Source organism: Paralichthys olivaceus, chromosome 13, assembly GCF_024713975.1.
Source record: "Paralichthys olivaceus isolate ysfri-2021 chromosome 13, ASM2471397v2, whole genome shotgun sequence".
NCBI lineage: Eukaryota > Metazoa > Chordata > Actinopteri > Pleuronectiformes > Paralichthyidae > Paralichthys > Paralichthys olivaceus.
Window position 1 is genome coordinate 7,197,141 of NC_091105.1, and position 13,676 is coordinate 7,210,816.

At 38.3% G+C, this 13,676-nt stretch overlaps 2 protein-coding genes across 2 annotated transcripts; one reads left to right on the top strand and one right to left on the bottom strand.

Moving 5' to 3' along the window:
* Positions 1-1,866: 1,866 nt before the first annotated feature.
* Positions 1,867-8,408, top strand: LOC138413493 (meprin A subunit beta-like). Its single transcript, XM_069537061.1, has 15 exons — positions 1,867-1,940; positions 2,086-2,162; positions 2,373-2,400; positions 2,520-2,558; positions 2,664-2,692; positions 2,777-2,861; positions 3,231-3,348; positions 4,882-5,057; positions 5,298-5,516; positions 6,048-6,215; positions 6,378-6,608; positions 6,703-7,152; positions 7,280-7,453; positions 7,582-7,687; positions 7,830-8,408. Exons 1-15 carry the CDS (start codon positions 1,892-1,894, stop codon positions 7,906-7,908), a joined length of 2,028 nt encoding a protein of 675 aa, XP_069393162.1. The 5' UTR covers positions 1,867-1,891; the 3' UTR covers positions 7,909-8,408.
* Positions 8,409-8,911: 503 nt separating this feature from the next.
* On the bottom strand, positions 8,912-13,428 carry tomm40 (translocase of outer mitochondrial membrane 40 homolog (yeast)). Its single transcript, XM_020092551.2, has 9 exons — positions 13,246-13,428; positions 11,954-12,195; positions 11,605-11,765; positions 11,180-11,281; positions 10,950-11,055; positions 10,397-10,519; positions 10,085-10,161; positions 9,502-9,604; positions 8,912-9,416 (listed from the first exon to the last, which is right to left on the bottom strand). Exons 2-9 carry the CDS (start codon positions 12,174-12,176, stop codon positions 9,277-9,279), a joined length of 1,035 nt encoding a protein of 344 aa, XP_019948110.1. The 5' UTR covers positions 12,177-12,195; positions 13,246-13,428; the 3' UTR covers positions 8,912-9,276.
* Between the last annotated feature and the right edge of the window lie 248 nt (positions 13,429-13,676).

Consider the following 13,676-nt stretch of genomic DNA (forward strand, 5'->3'; position numbering starts at 1 on the left):
TGTTGGAGGTAATGAAAAGTATTCTAGCACGTTTTTGTTGTTGTTGTCCTTATTTATTTTGCAATAATGCCATGTATTAATGATGATTCATGATTTAAAAAATCTGTAGATTGTGCCTCAAAACCCATTGGTTGCAAAAGTTTATGCATTCCCATACAATAGGCTTGTGGGGGAAATAATGAATTCACCCTTCAATTGACAGAAATCTTTTAAACTGAGTTTTTATGACAACTAAAGGCTGCCACAGGTTCTCTGTCAAGTTTGGAAGTGGAGGGTGAAGTGAGGGGCATTCAGCTGCAACATGCAATTTCACCACTAGATGTCACTAAATTCTACACACTGAACCTTTAAAGTACTTAAGTACTCTAGAAGTACCTCTAAAAACAGCTTTGCTCTCACAGAAGCCAGACAAACAAGTTGAGGGTCATGTTTACTTAACACATTACTTAACAAGTTATTAACTTTCCTAACCCCAAGGTCTTGAAGCTCTTGACTGTCGCCAACTACACATTCCTCCAGAGTAAGGTTTTTACAGCGTTCATCATTTAAGTTCATCGTGTTAGCATGTAAACTTTTAATAATTAGCACTGAACAAATGGTCAATGGTTTTGCAGGTATTTTGACCAGAATAGAGAATGGGGTAAGATAAGTCACTTTTACATTTGATGGTTTTACTGTAAAACAGGAGTTACTATATATACCTCAGGTTGTTGTTGTGTACCCATGGAAATTAAAACAAGTTATCTAATTATTTTGGTTTCAGAACAATGACCCATCAAAAAAAGTTGGTCCTTTGGCACAACTTACTCCAAGCTGAGGGTAAAATGATCTTAGCGATGGGGTAAATTGAACCCTCTAAATAGTAACACCATGAGTAATGTCGACTACACTTCCTTAATTTGTGGTCACGTAATGACATTTTTTTATAGTTACTGAGAGACAGGGAGTGGCTCATCTTACAAACTAGCTCGACTGGATTTGTCCTTCCTCATTGGCTAGTTGTTTAAATTTGGTCACTGAAAATCAGAAACTTCAACCTCACGATGGTGGTAGCAGAGAACTCAGGGGTGTCTAAAGTCATTCGAAGATGTCATCTAGGTACAATGAAAGATTTATGCAAATCCATTCATTAGTTAGGCCCTTTAAGACATTTCAGCATGAACCAGAAGTGGTGTGAAGACTGATATTAGATGATCCTTCGAAAACCACATCTGTTGCTAAGATTCTATCACAGTCAAACTTGAGCTGTTGAATGTGGCTGGTTTTGTTTGACAGGGCCTAAAACCTTTACTGTGCTCAAGTGTCTAAACCACTTATTACCTGCCTAACCAGCTGCTAACATGCGTGTTATATATGTTAATCTTGATTTAATCTGCTCCGGTCCCCAAATAAAACATACTTCACCCAGGCATTCTCTCAGTAAATTCGATAAACCACACAACTTAAAATTGGTTTGTAGTAAGAAGGGTACAGAACTCTTAACTTGGATTAACTTGTCAAGTGTGTAACAAGCCCATTTACACACCAATCACAAAGCAAGATTCAACAATTAAGAGGCAGCAAATGTTCTTCTGCTATTGGAATTATTAAAAAGAGACAATAGATCAAACCGAAAGATCCAAAACTAAGAGTGTAAGAAACGGTTGAGTGTTTATTATAACTTTCAATGTAATTTAGAAAAACTGAATTATAGTCTGGTGGTTGTATAAAGACATTTCTCAACTTCCTCTTCATGCATCTCAGAAAAAAACAAGCTAAAAACCTGACCTGGAATTTAGTCTTCATAACATTAATGCCCAATCAAAGACGTTCACGTACGTGAAAAATTCTTTTGGAATACTAAAAAACCTGTTTTGCAAGTGGGACGTCGTCTGTGTTTTAAAGCCAGCTCATGCAAAGCTTCTGTGCAGCTGAGGAATTGACGGTCAGACTGGCAGAAGGTAAACATGAGTGGCCTTTTCTATCCTATTTCAAATTAAATTAAACTTACAATTAACTTACACAAATTGTAGCTTTATTGCATTACCTTTCAATATGTTTGATTTCTTTTCATGGTTCACCATATTCTCTGTTGTTTGAATTAAGTTGGTCGAAGACAAACTACAAGGATGAAAGTCTTCATTTTCCTTGTGGTAAACTTGGCAGTTTCTTCTGCAGGCAAAGTAAGAGGTTATTTATTATATAAATGCTTTACTTTATCATGTATTTCATGGTATACTTGGGGTTTACTACCAGCAACAAGTGTTGAGTTAGTAACTTGATAATTTAATGTTTTTGGACATTTAATAATTGAAATACAACTGAAACTTTTCATGTTGACCAGTTTTTATGATGTTGTATTTACATACAAACTGTTGATGCATTGTTTTCAGGATGAACCAGATCTAGGAGACTTTGAAGGTCAATTACATTATTTGTACTTAATCTTTTTCTTAGAATTAATTGAGATTTAATAAGTAACTCATTTTACTTTACAAGGCAGCATCTCACATTTCTCTCCGCCCCCTCTCTTTTTGTAGACATTGGTGAACCGAAGGACATTACACAAATAAACATGGGTAAAGTTAAACATCTTCATGTCATTAAATGAACACTGTTGGGATGTTTGTCGACTTGACTTCCTGGGGGACTGTGAGGCTGATTTTTCTCCTGCTTCTTCTTAGAATCACATTTAAATGATGATATTCTGGAGGTGAGTTGAGCATTTTTAACAAAATTATTCTAAAAACAATATATGTGTATGTATTCATCTTGTGTGTCACCCAAAATATTTCAGGCACCGGACAGGCAAAGGAGCTCTGTTGTTTATGATGAAATTCTTTGGACATCCCCAGTCTCGTATGTTTTGGAAAATGACCTTGGTAAAAATAAAATAATCTTGCATGATAACCCTGAATTTTATGTGATATAGGACTTCACCTACGATGTGTTCTCCAGATTGAGGCTATGAAATATATAACATGATTGTACTTGTACAGCAGCCAGCCAGCAGTTTAGTAAGCATCAATTAGTAGGAGGCTGTTGCCTCCTACTAATAAACACATTTGTCGTAAACATATTTCATTGGAAAGAAAACCAGAAAGACACTGAGGTGATCGAAGCTACTTGATTGACATCCAGAAGGAATTTGTCTTTCAGAGTAATGCACTTAGGCAAGTTGACTTCAATCTGAATTAATTTCATCATGTCTTTGATTTGACCTGTAACATCATTCCCTTGAACAATGGAAGACATCAATGCCAGAGGAGTGATCCTGAAGGCCTTCGACGAGTACAGGTTGAAGTCATGCATTGACTTCAAACCAAGGGACTCTGAATACTATTACATCTCTGTCAAACAATTAAACGGGTATGTATTGTTGTATTTTTCCTTACACTTTTGATAATCAATAACATCATTTATCATGCAAACATGTTATATAATAGAAGAATTATCTGCTTTTCTCTGTCATATATCTACACTGGAATCTTTGGGGTGTTAACCAAAACAATAGATATGAAAAGTCAAGTGGAGTTTTCTTATAAACAAAGTTTGTGTTCACTGTTATTTGCCAAGGGCCCTTTACCAGATGCAAATTAAAAGGAAACCCCTCACAAAGTGTCTTTGCTAGATTTAGGTGAAAGTGATCTTTTGGCAGGAATTTAATGTAGAATCATCCTCATGATGTTTTCACTAGTTTGTTTCATCTTAATTGTGTGAAATGTAGTTTTCTTTTCCCCAGAAAAGGCCCTTTATATTTAGATACTTTATATTTACATCGAGGGGACCCTCTCTACAGAGGCCACCATGTTTTTTACATTAGTCCAGACTGGACAAACTGAACACCTTTTGAGTTTTTATGACAACTGAAGGTTCTCTTTCACGTTTGGAAGGGGAGGGTGTACTGCCCTTGCAGCACGAAATCTTGAGCAAAGCTAGACAGCCAGATGACATCCAAATCTTCCAATAAACACACAAGGCTTGACTTTTCTTGTTATTTACTGGATTTGATTTGTGTTGTAAAACTGAAACATTACAGAGAAAAGAAGAAAAGAACATAGTTAAGTTCATATAAAACATGGCCACATTTGCATTACAGGTAAGTACTATACACATACTGTCACTACAAAAATATAAAAGTGTCCTTTTCTGTATAAAAACACAGCCTAACTGTCAAAAACTGCAGAGTCACAATGAATTAGCAAAAAGAGCTAGCTACTATGCTAATATTGTGCTAATTGCTAACAGAGCAATGCTGATGGCCAGCTCAATCAGAAAGTTAACATAAGATTGCTTATACACACTACTTACAGACAAATAGTCTCCAAGGCAGAAGCTTAGCAGAACACATTTCAGGAACACCATGAATTATTGCCGATTATTTCCTCCTAGCTTAACTTGAAGAAGTACGGAGCTAAAGGAGAAGATGCGCACAGGGATAGAGCGGTGAGAGCGATCACTCTGATGCTATTTCTGAAGACTGAAAAGAATAAAGAGTACTCACTCGGATGCGATTTTCATGCTCAAACCGAAAACAGAACACTGACTTTTCTTTCAACTTAACACACTTTTCAAATAACTTATTGGTTTAATTTGACCACAATCAGTAGTCAGCACAGAGGGTGAGGTGAGGGGTGTTCAGCTGCAACATGCAATTTCAACACTAGATATCACAAAATTCTACACACTGTACCTTTAAGTCACCTTTGGGCTTGTGGAAATCACAATGACTTTTTCTCTCTTGCTGACTTTTAATAAATAAATGATTCATAGAAAATATCAACAACAGATTAATATGATATTAATTGAATTAAAAACATGACGGTAGTGTAGTAGTCAATGTATTTGTTTAATTATACGATCTCTGACCTACCCAGACTGACAAGTCTTTCTGTCTTTTAGATGCTACTCATATGTTGGGAAGTTTTTTAGTGGACAGGATCTCTCCATCGGCAGATTTTGTGATGACATCGCCATTGTGGAACATGAGTTTCTCCACGCTCTTGGCTTCCACCACGAACAAAGCCGTTATGACAGAGATGATCATGTAACCATTGTTTTCGAGAACATCATAAAAGGTTATATTTCTTGCATTCCTGCTCTTTATATTCAGTGATTTATCTTTAATATATTACAGGTGTTAAGGTGCACAAGGGTCTTAGAGTATTACAAATGTACCAATGTATCAATGAATGAATTGATCCATGGATCATATTGTTCTCTAATTAACATTTAGTGAGTTAATCTTAACCATCTTTAGGTTTTCAATGTAGTATTTTGTAATTAACATTAATTTTGCTTTTATGTATGTCATCTAGGTTTTGAGAATAACTTTAATAAAGTTAATCAGAGCCAGAGCACGATATCAGGACTCCCATATGACTACACCTCAGTGATGCACTACGGCCCAGATTCATTCACCAATGGAAACGGGTCTACAATTGTCACCAAAGACCCAAAGTTCCAGAGTGTGATCGGTCAAAGAGAGCAAATGAGTCCAATCGATGTTAAGGAGCTGAACCGCCGCTACAAATGCAGTAAGATCTTGGTGTGAAAGTAACTACTATATGTTTGGGTGTTTCAATAACTAAAATCTGTGTAATAATAAACATATGCCTACAATACAAAATACTCTTTCATCCTCAAAACAGTACTTGTTGACAGTGTTGTAGTGGTATCTTACTTTTACTTCTATCTGAAAATGTAATTATTCTATTTTTTTCCCCCACATTATCGTCTCCCTGGTTAAAGTTGGAAGCACTTCGCCCACCCCTCTATCAGCATAGTGGATGAGTGGATTTTTCAGTACACTATTCCTTTAATTCTGACGTTACTGTCATGCTGTACACCTGCATGAATATGCAATTACTTGTCAGCTTATAGCCATGTACAGTACATAGCTGTATAGAATAGTTGTGTAACCATCACATTAAAGCTTTGCATTTCAGACTGGTTGTAATGATGATTCTGGAGACATACCTGCAGAATGAGAGAGAGAAGACTTACACCAATTCCCCCTAAAGTCAGAACATAGTCTTATATACTGTGTTCTTTGTTCACCTCTACAGATTCAACCATTGCATTTAAAATGTCATGCAGCTTCTCTAATGGGAGCATGTGTGGGATGAACAACTGCTCAAAGAGTGGTGAAGGCAGTGGCTGGGAAATGGTAAAACAAGCACAAGGGGGTCCTAAAACTGACCACACCACTCTACCCAATGCAAGCAGTGAGAAAGGTGAGAGTTCAAATTTTCAAAATCGACATGTTTTTCTATTCTCTTCTTTTAAGTAGGACAAATGGCTTTCAGGAAAGTATTATAACGTGATATATAATCACATATATGATTTACTTAAATTGTACATGAGTATCACATTATATTTTAATTCATTCTTTCTAGGTGAAGGAGTAGGTTATTTCATGCATGCTAGCACAGCAAGCATTCAGGAAGGAAACACCTCATGGCTGGAGACCAAGACGATGAAGCCAACTAGGGAGTGTCATGTCCAGTGCCTCCGGTTCTACTATTACCACAGTGGGGACGAATCAGATATACTGAACATCTGGATCAGAGAGTTTGAAGATGAAGATGACTCTGAAGGAACCCACCGCCTCATGGCACAGATCACTGGTAATGACAGACTGTGTTATTATTACCCTCATCAACTCTAAATGATAGGAAAGACTCTGATGGACCATGAATGTGTGACATTTCCTTCCTCCAGGTCCTCAAACATCTCACTGGCGCATCCATCATGTTTCCCTAAATGCCTCCAAGCACTTCCAGTTGGAGTTTGAGGCTCGTAAAGGAGCAGGGAACTCTTCAGGCGGTTTCTCAATTGATGACATCAATCTATCTGAGATTGAGTGTCCACATGGAACCTTGCAGATTGATAATTATATGGAGGTTACAAACTCTACTAATGCAACCAATGTGTACACCCCACGGCAGTACACCATAGACGGCTATGCCTACCGGTTACACGCAGTGTTGTACAGGAGCTTCTTCTCACTGGGTATCCAAATGTTGTCAGGCGAAAATGATGACAAGCTGAAGTGGCCTTGCGCACAAAGGCAAGTGACTCTACGAATGCTGGACCAGACACCAAACTTCCAGATGCACATGTCAAGGGATCGATTTTTCACCACTGACCCAAATACAGTCAACTCTAGAGGTAAAGTTAAGAAAACATGAACAAATCCTTCTTTAAAAAAATGTGCAGTTTATCACTGTAGCATGCAATATGACAGTGTTTTCTCTCTGGCCATGTTTATTTACTGTTCTATCCTTTTTGGAAACAGGCATCAGTCCGTGGGACAATCCTCGTAAGAATGGAACTGAATTCATTGATGAGAATAATCAGACTGCCTATCACGGATATTCATATGGCTTCAGAACTTTTGCACGTTCTGAAGTAATTAACTCCAGAAACTACCTCAAGGGAAACAGTTTGATTTTAACCTTCAGCTTCCAAGGTAAGATGATTGAAATAGCTTTCTCTGCTTGGAATTTTATAACAAACATGTTTGAAGCATTTAAACCGATTTAACACTGAGTGTAAATTTTGTTGTGTGCTGTTACTAAAAATATTTTATTTTTCTAGATCTCAATCCCTTGATAAATAAAAGTGCTTTGCCATGTCCTGAGCTGGCACCAGTGAAGATTGCACAGCCCTCCGTAGATCTGGATGATGGCCCATGTGTACCACGGTAGGACATTGAGTACATTTTAGCACCGAATTAACTCCTCAGTTAAACGTTGTTAGGAAAGCTGTTGCATTAGGCCTTTCAAATCATGCACTGTCTTTTACATTATCATTTTATTTAATGAATTATTTTCTTTCTGTTAAAGCATTGTTGGCTTCTCTCCTGCAATGGTGGCTCCTCCTGTCCTCACCCTCCTGCTCGCACTGATGCTGTCAATTCCATGATGGACAGGACCAGCAATTTGCCTTGGTGGTTTTTTATATTAAAAAAAGCTGTACTGGGAGACAATGATCAGGGATACATAGTTTAACCATAAGAAAATTCAGACCAGTCTTTTGCTCTTGTGTCATCAACAAGTGAGAATTGAAGAAATGCCTATTAAACAATTGTTTGCATTTGGTGGTGGAATCGTATACATTGGTTAGCTTGGCATGTCGATGATCATTTATAGATTATTCTTGAAAATATGTTAAGTGGTTTGTGGGATATCATGTAATACTATCTTTAATTTAAGGATACAAATTAAAACATACATATACAATAAGCCTATTATTGAAATACTGATAATCATGTTATAAATTTAAGATACAAATTCTGTTGTTTAAGAATATTTAAACTTTAATAAAGATTTGTGGTAATGGATACTTTCTGCCACTCTTAGGAGCAATCCACCTCTAATTCTGAGTTTGATGTTATAATTAAAGCTGGCACAGGATATCTCTCACTAATGATTTCTGATTTCTATTTTTTCCACTTGGAGGCAGCAAAAACAAGCTATAAAAAAATCTATTATTGCTATAAGGAGCTGATATGATGAACATGTGAAGAACAGTGGTTTTGTTGTACATTCAGGAGAAAAGTGGAGATCAACATTAATTTAGAGATATGGTAGAATCTGTCTGATGAATAGAGGTCCTACTCTATTGACATTTAGATTTTGGTCTCTGGCTGTTTGAAATGGCTGCCAACAGGTGTAATGTCTTCAGTTCACTACTTCCAGTGTACCTCCACACTAAAAGTGAAAAATCCATTATTAATAAAATATTGATTATATCTTTAGTAATTTTAGGCTGCAGCTTTTGTTATTTGCTACACTGCAAAATACTGTGTATTGAGTAGAAAGAAATTACTTTTTAATCTCTCTGATAGTCATTGCTGCTTAAGTTGATACTGGACAACATTTTTTTGCTTTGCAGCCAGTACTTATGTAAGAAATAACAACATCTATTTTTACAAAAAGTAATCACATTTATTTCAATCCATCATAATTATGACCATATATTATAGCTAACCACTTACTTTGATTTTCACATCACATGTTCTCATGCATCACCTGATGTCCTCTGATGTACATCTCTCTAGCCTCTGGGTATATCCAATACACCATAAAAGAAAGACATTTGTGCTACAGTATGTAGGCATGGCTTGGTCAGTCCTGGCTCCTTGATAGTTGTCTTTGTCTCTCTGTCCACCCCAGAAATCAGTTGTAAGAGAGTCTCTGAATCCAATTTCTAAAACAGTGCAGGTTCCTGTGTGTCTCTGTGCCGGTCCAAGCTGTGGCCCGCGGGATGCTCCAGACAGACCCTGCACCATTAGCCAATGGTGACACCAAAACCACACTGAAACTTGTTCTTGCGATGGTTAAGGAAAGCCCCTAGGGCCAGGGTGAGAGGCAGTGGCACCAGTTTCTTTTCAAGGGTTGCCCCTACCACCCAATTACTGTCAACTGTACCTGTGGGAAAAAATGGAAAAGTATAAAAATCTAAAATGTTTAGAGTCACTTATATGACTATTGAAAGTAGATAAACTGTATCTACCTTTAAAGAGGAGGTTAGCTTTGGGAACGTCCAGCTGATAGCCGAAGGATGTTGTGGTGTCTTGCATCCTTGTGCTGGCTTCAAATTCAACTCCTATCTGCAGCTGTGTTGGGACACAGAAGTTAAAAGCTAAGTTCACTATCCACATCGAAAGAATTCTTGGTCCATATAATTATTTATCCCGTCCTTGTCTTAAGGAGATGACAGTTAAGAGAAGTAGGACAAAATGCACAAGTACAACATTTGTTGTCTTTCAATGGAGTGAAACTGAGCAGCGCACAGAGGGGATTTAGTACTACAATGAGTATAAATGAAGCTGCTTAAGCCACAACATGACCTCCAGCTGAACTTTAGATTTTTGCACATAAACAGGATCACATCATCTCTTACAATGAAAGCAATACAGGAAAGGACTTCATCGCAGCCAGTTCCAATAGGCAGATTAATTACACACAAAAAACTGCTAGTGTATACATGGGCATGTACGTATTCTTCTTAAAACCTATTGAAATCCACAAGCACACCCTTTTTATATGCAAACGCCAGAAATACAACCACCAACACTTTGCCTGATATTAGGTACCTGATCATTGGCTTTGTGATAGTATGTAGCATGAGCACCTGCACCTCCAAGGGTCAAAGTAGCAATGAAGTTGTCACCTGAGGATAGGAAAAAAAGACCTGAACATCTACCACACAGACAACAAGATGCTATCAGGCACCATTTTACTTATCCAACTCCTGATCTCATTACAGAACTTCCAACAGTGATTATTTTGGAAATGAGAAGGTAAACATTAAATTAAAACACCAAAAAATAAAGATAGCAAAAGATCTATTTGAGCATCAAGTACTCCTACAGTGCTTGGTTAAATAAGTTAAGGGTAGATTTTACCTGTGTATCTACCCAATAGGGACGTGACGGTCCCCTCTTCCCCTGGTCGTCTGTGGTACACGAGCTCACCACCCAGAGCTAGCGCTGGTGTGATTGACTGGAGATAGTGTGCCACCAAAATGCCTGAAGGAAAAAGGAGCTTCCATTATATTTACACATAATATATTATTTGTTTCATTGATATTTTCAGTATGGAGCAAGTTTTTCCTCTCTTACATGTTTTCTAGCACTTGTTTACACTCTTTACAACATTAAATAGCAATTTTGCTTATGGGCAAATATGGTTTTTTTCGTTATTTAACCACGAAATAATAACCATTACAACAGTAATCAACTCATCATCTCAGCTCTCTAACTGCGTTGAACAAACATTTGAAGGTTTCATCTTATCTGACATTTATATTGCACACACATACAAACACACACATGCAGGAACACAGAAGATAAAATCCACAACTGTCCTCTGTCTTAACAAAGCCATCTATTAGTTGTTGTTATGAATTAGTAATATATGACACAAAACCTCCAATACTGTTGTAAAAAACAATCATACCAGATCCAACAAGTACATCTGGATTTCCAAGTGTCACAGCAGAAGTGAAGTCTTCACCACGATACTCCATGTCACATTGCCAATTCACAAACTTATGCTGCTGAGTCTACAACAAATGAAAAGGAAAAGAATTCAGAGATCAATATGACAATGTTAGGAAACTTAACATGCTGAAAATAGACGGGAGATGACCACATCTGTATTGCTGTTACCTCTACGAGTCTACGTACCTGGATGGCTATTTTGGAGCGCACAGCATTTGTGAGCTGGTGGATGACCTGGGCATTAAGACTGCCAGTATTGTCCATGTCTCCAACCATAACAGGGAATGACTAGAAGGAAAAAAAAAACACACCATTGTGAGCTTTATAGTGATGTGGATGCCATTTGAAACATTGACAGAGTTTGGAGCCTTAGTCTGTAAAGCTTTCTGAATATCAGTGTAAATGTTGTTTAGTTTTAAAATCCAGATGAAGACATATAAGGTCAAGAAATCATGTTGATTAACTGACTAACCAAAAAGGGCTTCCAATTATAGAATTATTTTTTTCTAATTTATGGGATGAATAATCAACATAAAACATACATTAGACAATATACTGAAAACTCGACTAGGAAGATTGAAAACCAAAATTTCCAAATGAATAATGATTACCTCTGCTGGTCCCATCTGTTTACTGCCTACATAGGTGGAACCAAATCGATATCCAGAATCACCCTGGGTGCTGAGGGTAATAGTGTGGCTGACCTGGAAGTGGTTACTCAGGCCCTTGTTGACCAATAATCGCACCCCTTCCATCTGCAGTGGAAATACCTCTAAAACAGAAGAGCAACAAAGGCAATCAGATATCAGATCATTTTAATCCCACATGAACATGACAATAATGACACTTTTATAACACCACCATGGTCTTTACCTAAACGCTGAAATAATATGAAGAAAAACTACATCGGTCACACATTACTTGATGCACATGTTACAATTCATAAGCTGATTTTCGAACCTTTACATTTGCGGTGGCACTCCTCATATGTGCCTGGGTTTGGGAGTGTGGAATCTGAATCCGATGTCTGCTGGCCAGATCCAGATGTTGGAGGGACGGAAGACACTGAGGGCATGGTAAACCCTGGGGGGACCGACACCAATCCAGGGACCCCCTGACCAGCTCCAGCTGCAGCTGCAACTGGAGCGGGACTGGGGGAGGCAGCAGCTAACACACTGCCCATACTCTGATGCTATTACAGACTAAACCAGAGAGAGACAGGGGATAAATGACATATTTAATTCACTGATTATGTGTCAGGGAATTTGTGAATAATGCATCTTTAATTATGTCGTACTAAAAGACTGTCCTTGACAGCTCATATAATCTCAGCTGGAACTCTTTAGATTATTTTTATGTTTGGTGTTAGGAGTTGCAATCCTTTAAGAATTTTAAGCAATTATCTCCACTCACACCAGGATAATGACGAACCTGACATGAGTTGTAGTGACCTGAGCTTGTCATACTAATACTGAGATACTTACGTTATAGTTAAAGCTTTAGGTATGGCTGTCTGCATGTAAGCTACTGTATGTTAAGAGTTTTACTCTGTAAACAGATCTGTGTTAGAACAAACTCACAGTCATGTAAGAATAACCGGGGCTCGAAACTGTGACCTGTGTAATCACAACTGGAAATAGATCATTCTCATCACACAACCAAGAACCATGCTTGTCTTGATAAATATCAGTGTAGGTGAACCACAGCTCGTGGTTGTGGTTATTAAGATAATCACTGTGAGCAAAGATAAACTACTACTAGAAACACAACTTAAGTAGAATTTAACAACAGGGACATTACACTGTCCTCACACCCTCAATGCAGCTGGACACACTTGACTCTGCAGCTATCATTAACCCGGCTAGGCTAACGACAGAGACCTGCCCTCCAGTACATAAGACTGGCTGTAGCTAAGGCCTAAATAACTCAAGACTGTCAACACACAGAATAATGTTGAATTAAAAAACATCATGGGAGCTACAAATACAAATCCGCGTGCAACCTCTAGTTTGAAGCATACACCACATTTGGGGATAATTAAAAACTATCCGGTGGCCACATTTATCCTGTGGAGGCTAATGCAGGCTAGCGTGATTGGTTGGCTAAGCTAGCTGGCTCGGTAGCCATGTGGAGGCGACCACTGGAGCTGTTCTTCTAAATATGGAGGACGCGGTGATTCGGAGAAGAACCGACACCACGGACAACCCGGTTCTTATAAAGGTACCGGTGCGGTTCGGTTTTTCCCTACTCACGCGAACGGTCTGCGGTCCAGCGGGGAGTTCAACACCGGTAAAGTTCACGGCAACGTCCGTGACTGTAGCTGACAAGTTCACGCCCATTTCCTGCGACTCGCGCATTGATTGGTGGATCCCCACAGCGCTCCAGCTGCCATTGGCTGAAAAACGCAGCTGGGAACGCCCTCCTCCTGGTGACGTGCGACGCGTCTCATTCGCTCGGCGTTCTGCTTCATTCAACCTCCAACTGAATGACATTCCAAGGGTAATAATAAAAACTTTATTTACACAGCGAACTTACTCGTTTTATTTACAAAGACACAAAGTGCTTAACAAGGGCGGCACAGGAAAACAGACAGGTCTTAAAACCATGAGCACAGCAAAAAAATAATTAGGGAATCACAAATATTAAGAGACAATATTCCTTTTAAAGAACTCCAAAAGACAGT

Excerpts from the sequence above, each read along its gene's own strand:
- tomm40 (XM_020092551.2), bottom strand. The coding sequence starts at position 12,176 with ATGGGCAGTGTGTTAGCTGCTGCCTCCCCCAGTCCCGCTCCAGTTGCA. Across the intron at positions 10,520-10,949 it reads AGATGTACTTGTTGGATCTG|GCATTTTGGTGGCACACTAT; the intron begins GTATGATTGTTT and ends TTTTTCCTTCAG. Across the intron at positions 10,162-10,396 it reads CCTATTGGGTAGATACACAG|GTGACAACTTCATTGCTACT; the intron begins GTAAAATCTACC and ends TCCTATCCTCAG.
- LOC138413493 (XM_069537061.1), top strand. The coding sequence starts at position 1,892 with ATGCAAAGCTTCTGTGCAGCTGAGGAATTGACGGTCAGACTGGCAGAA. Across the intron at positions 2,401-2,519 it reads AGATCTAGGAGACTTTGAAG|ACATTGGTGAACCGAAGGAC; the intron begins GTCAATTACATT and ends CTCTTTTTGTAG. Across the intron at positions 2,559-2,663 it reads CATTACACAAATAAACATGG|AATCACATTTAAATGATGAT; the intron begins GTAAAGTTAAAC and ends GCTTCTTCTTAG.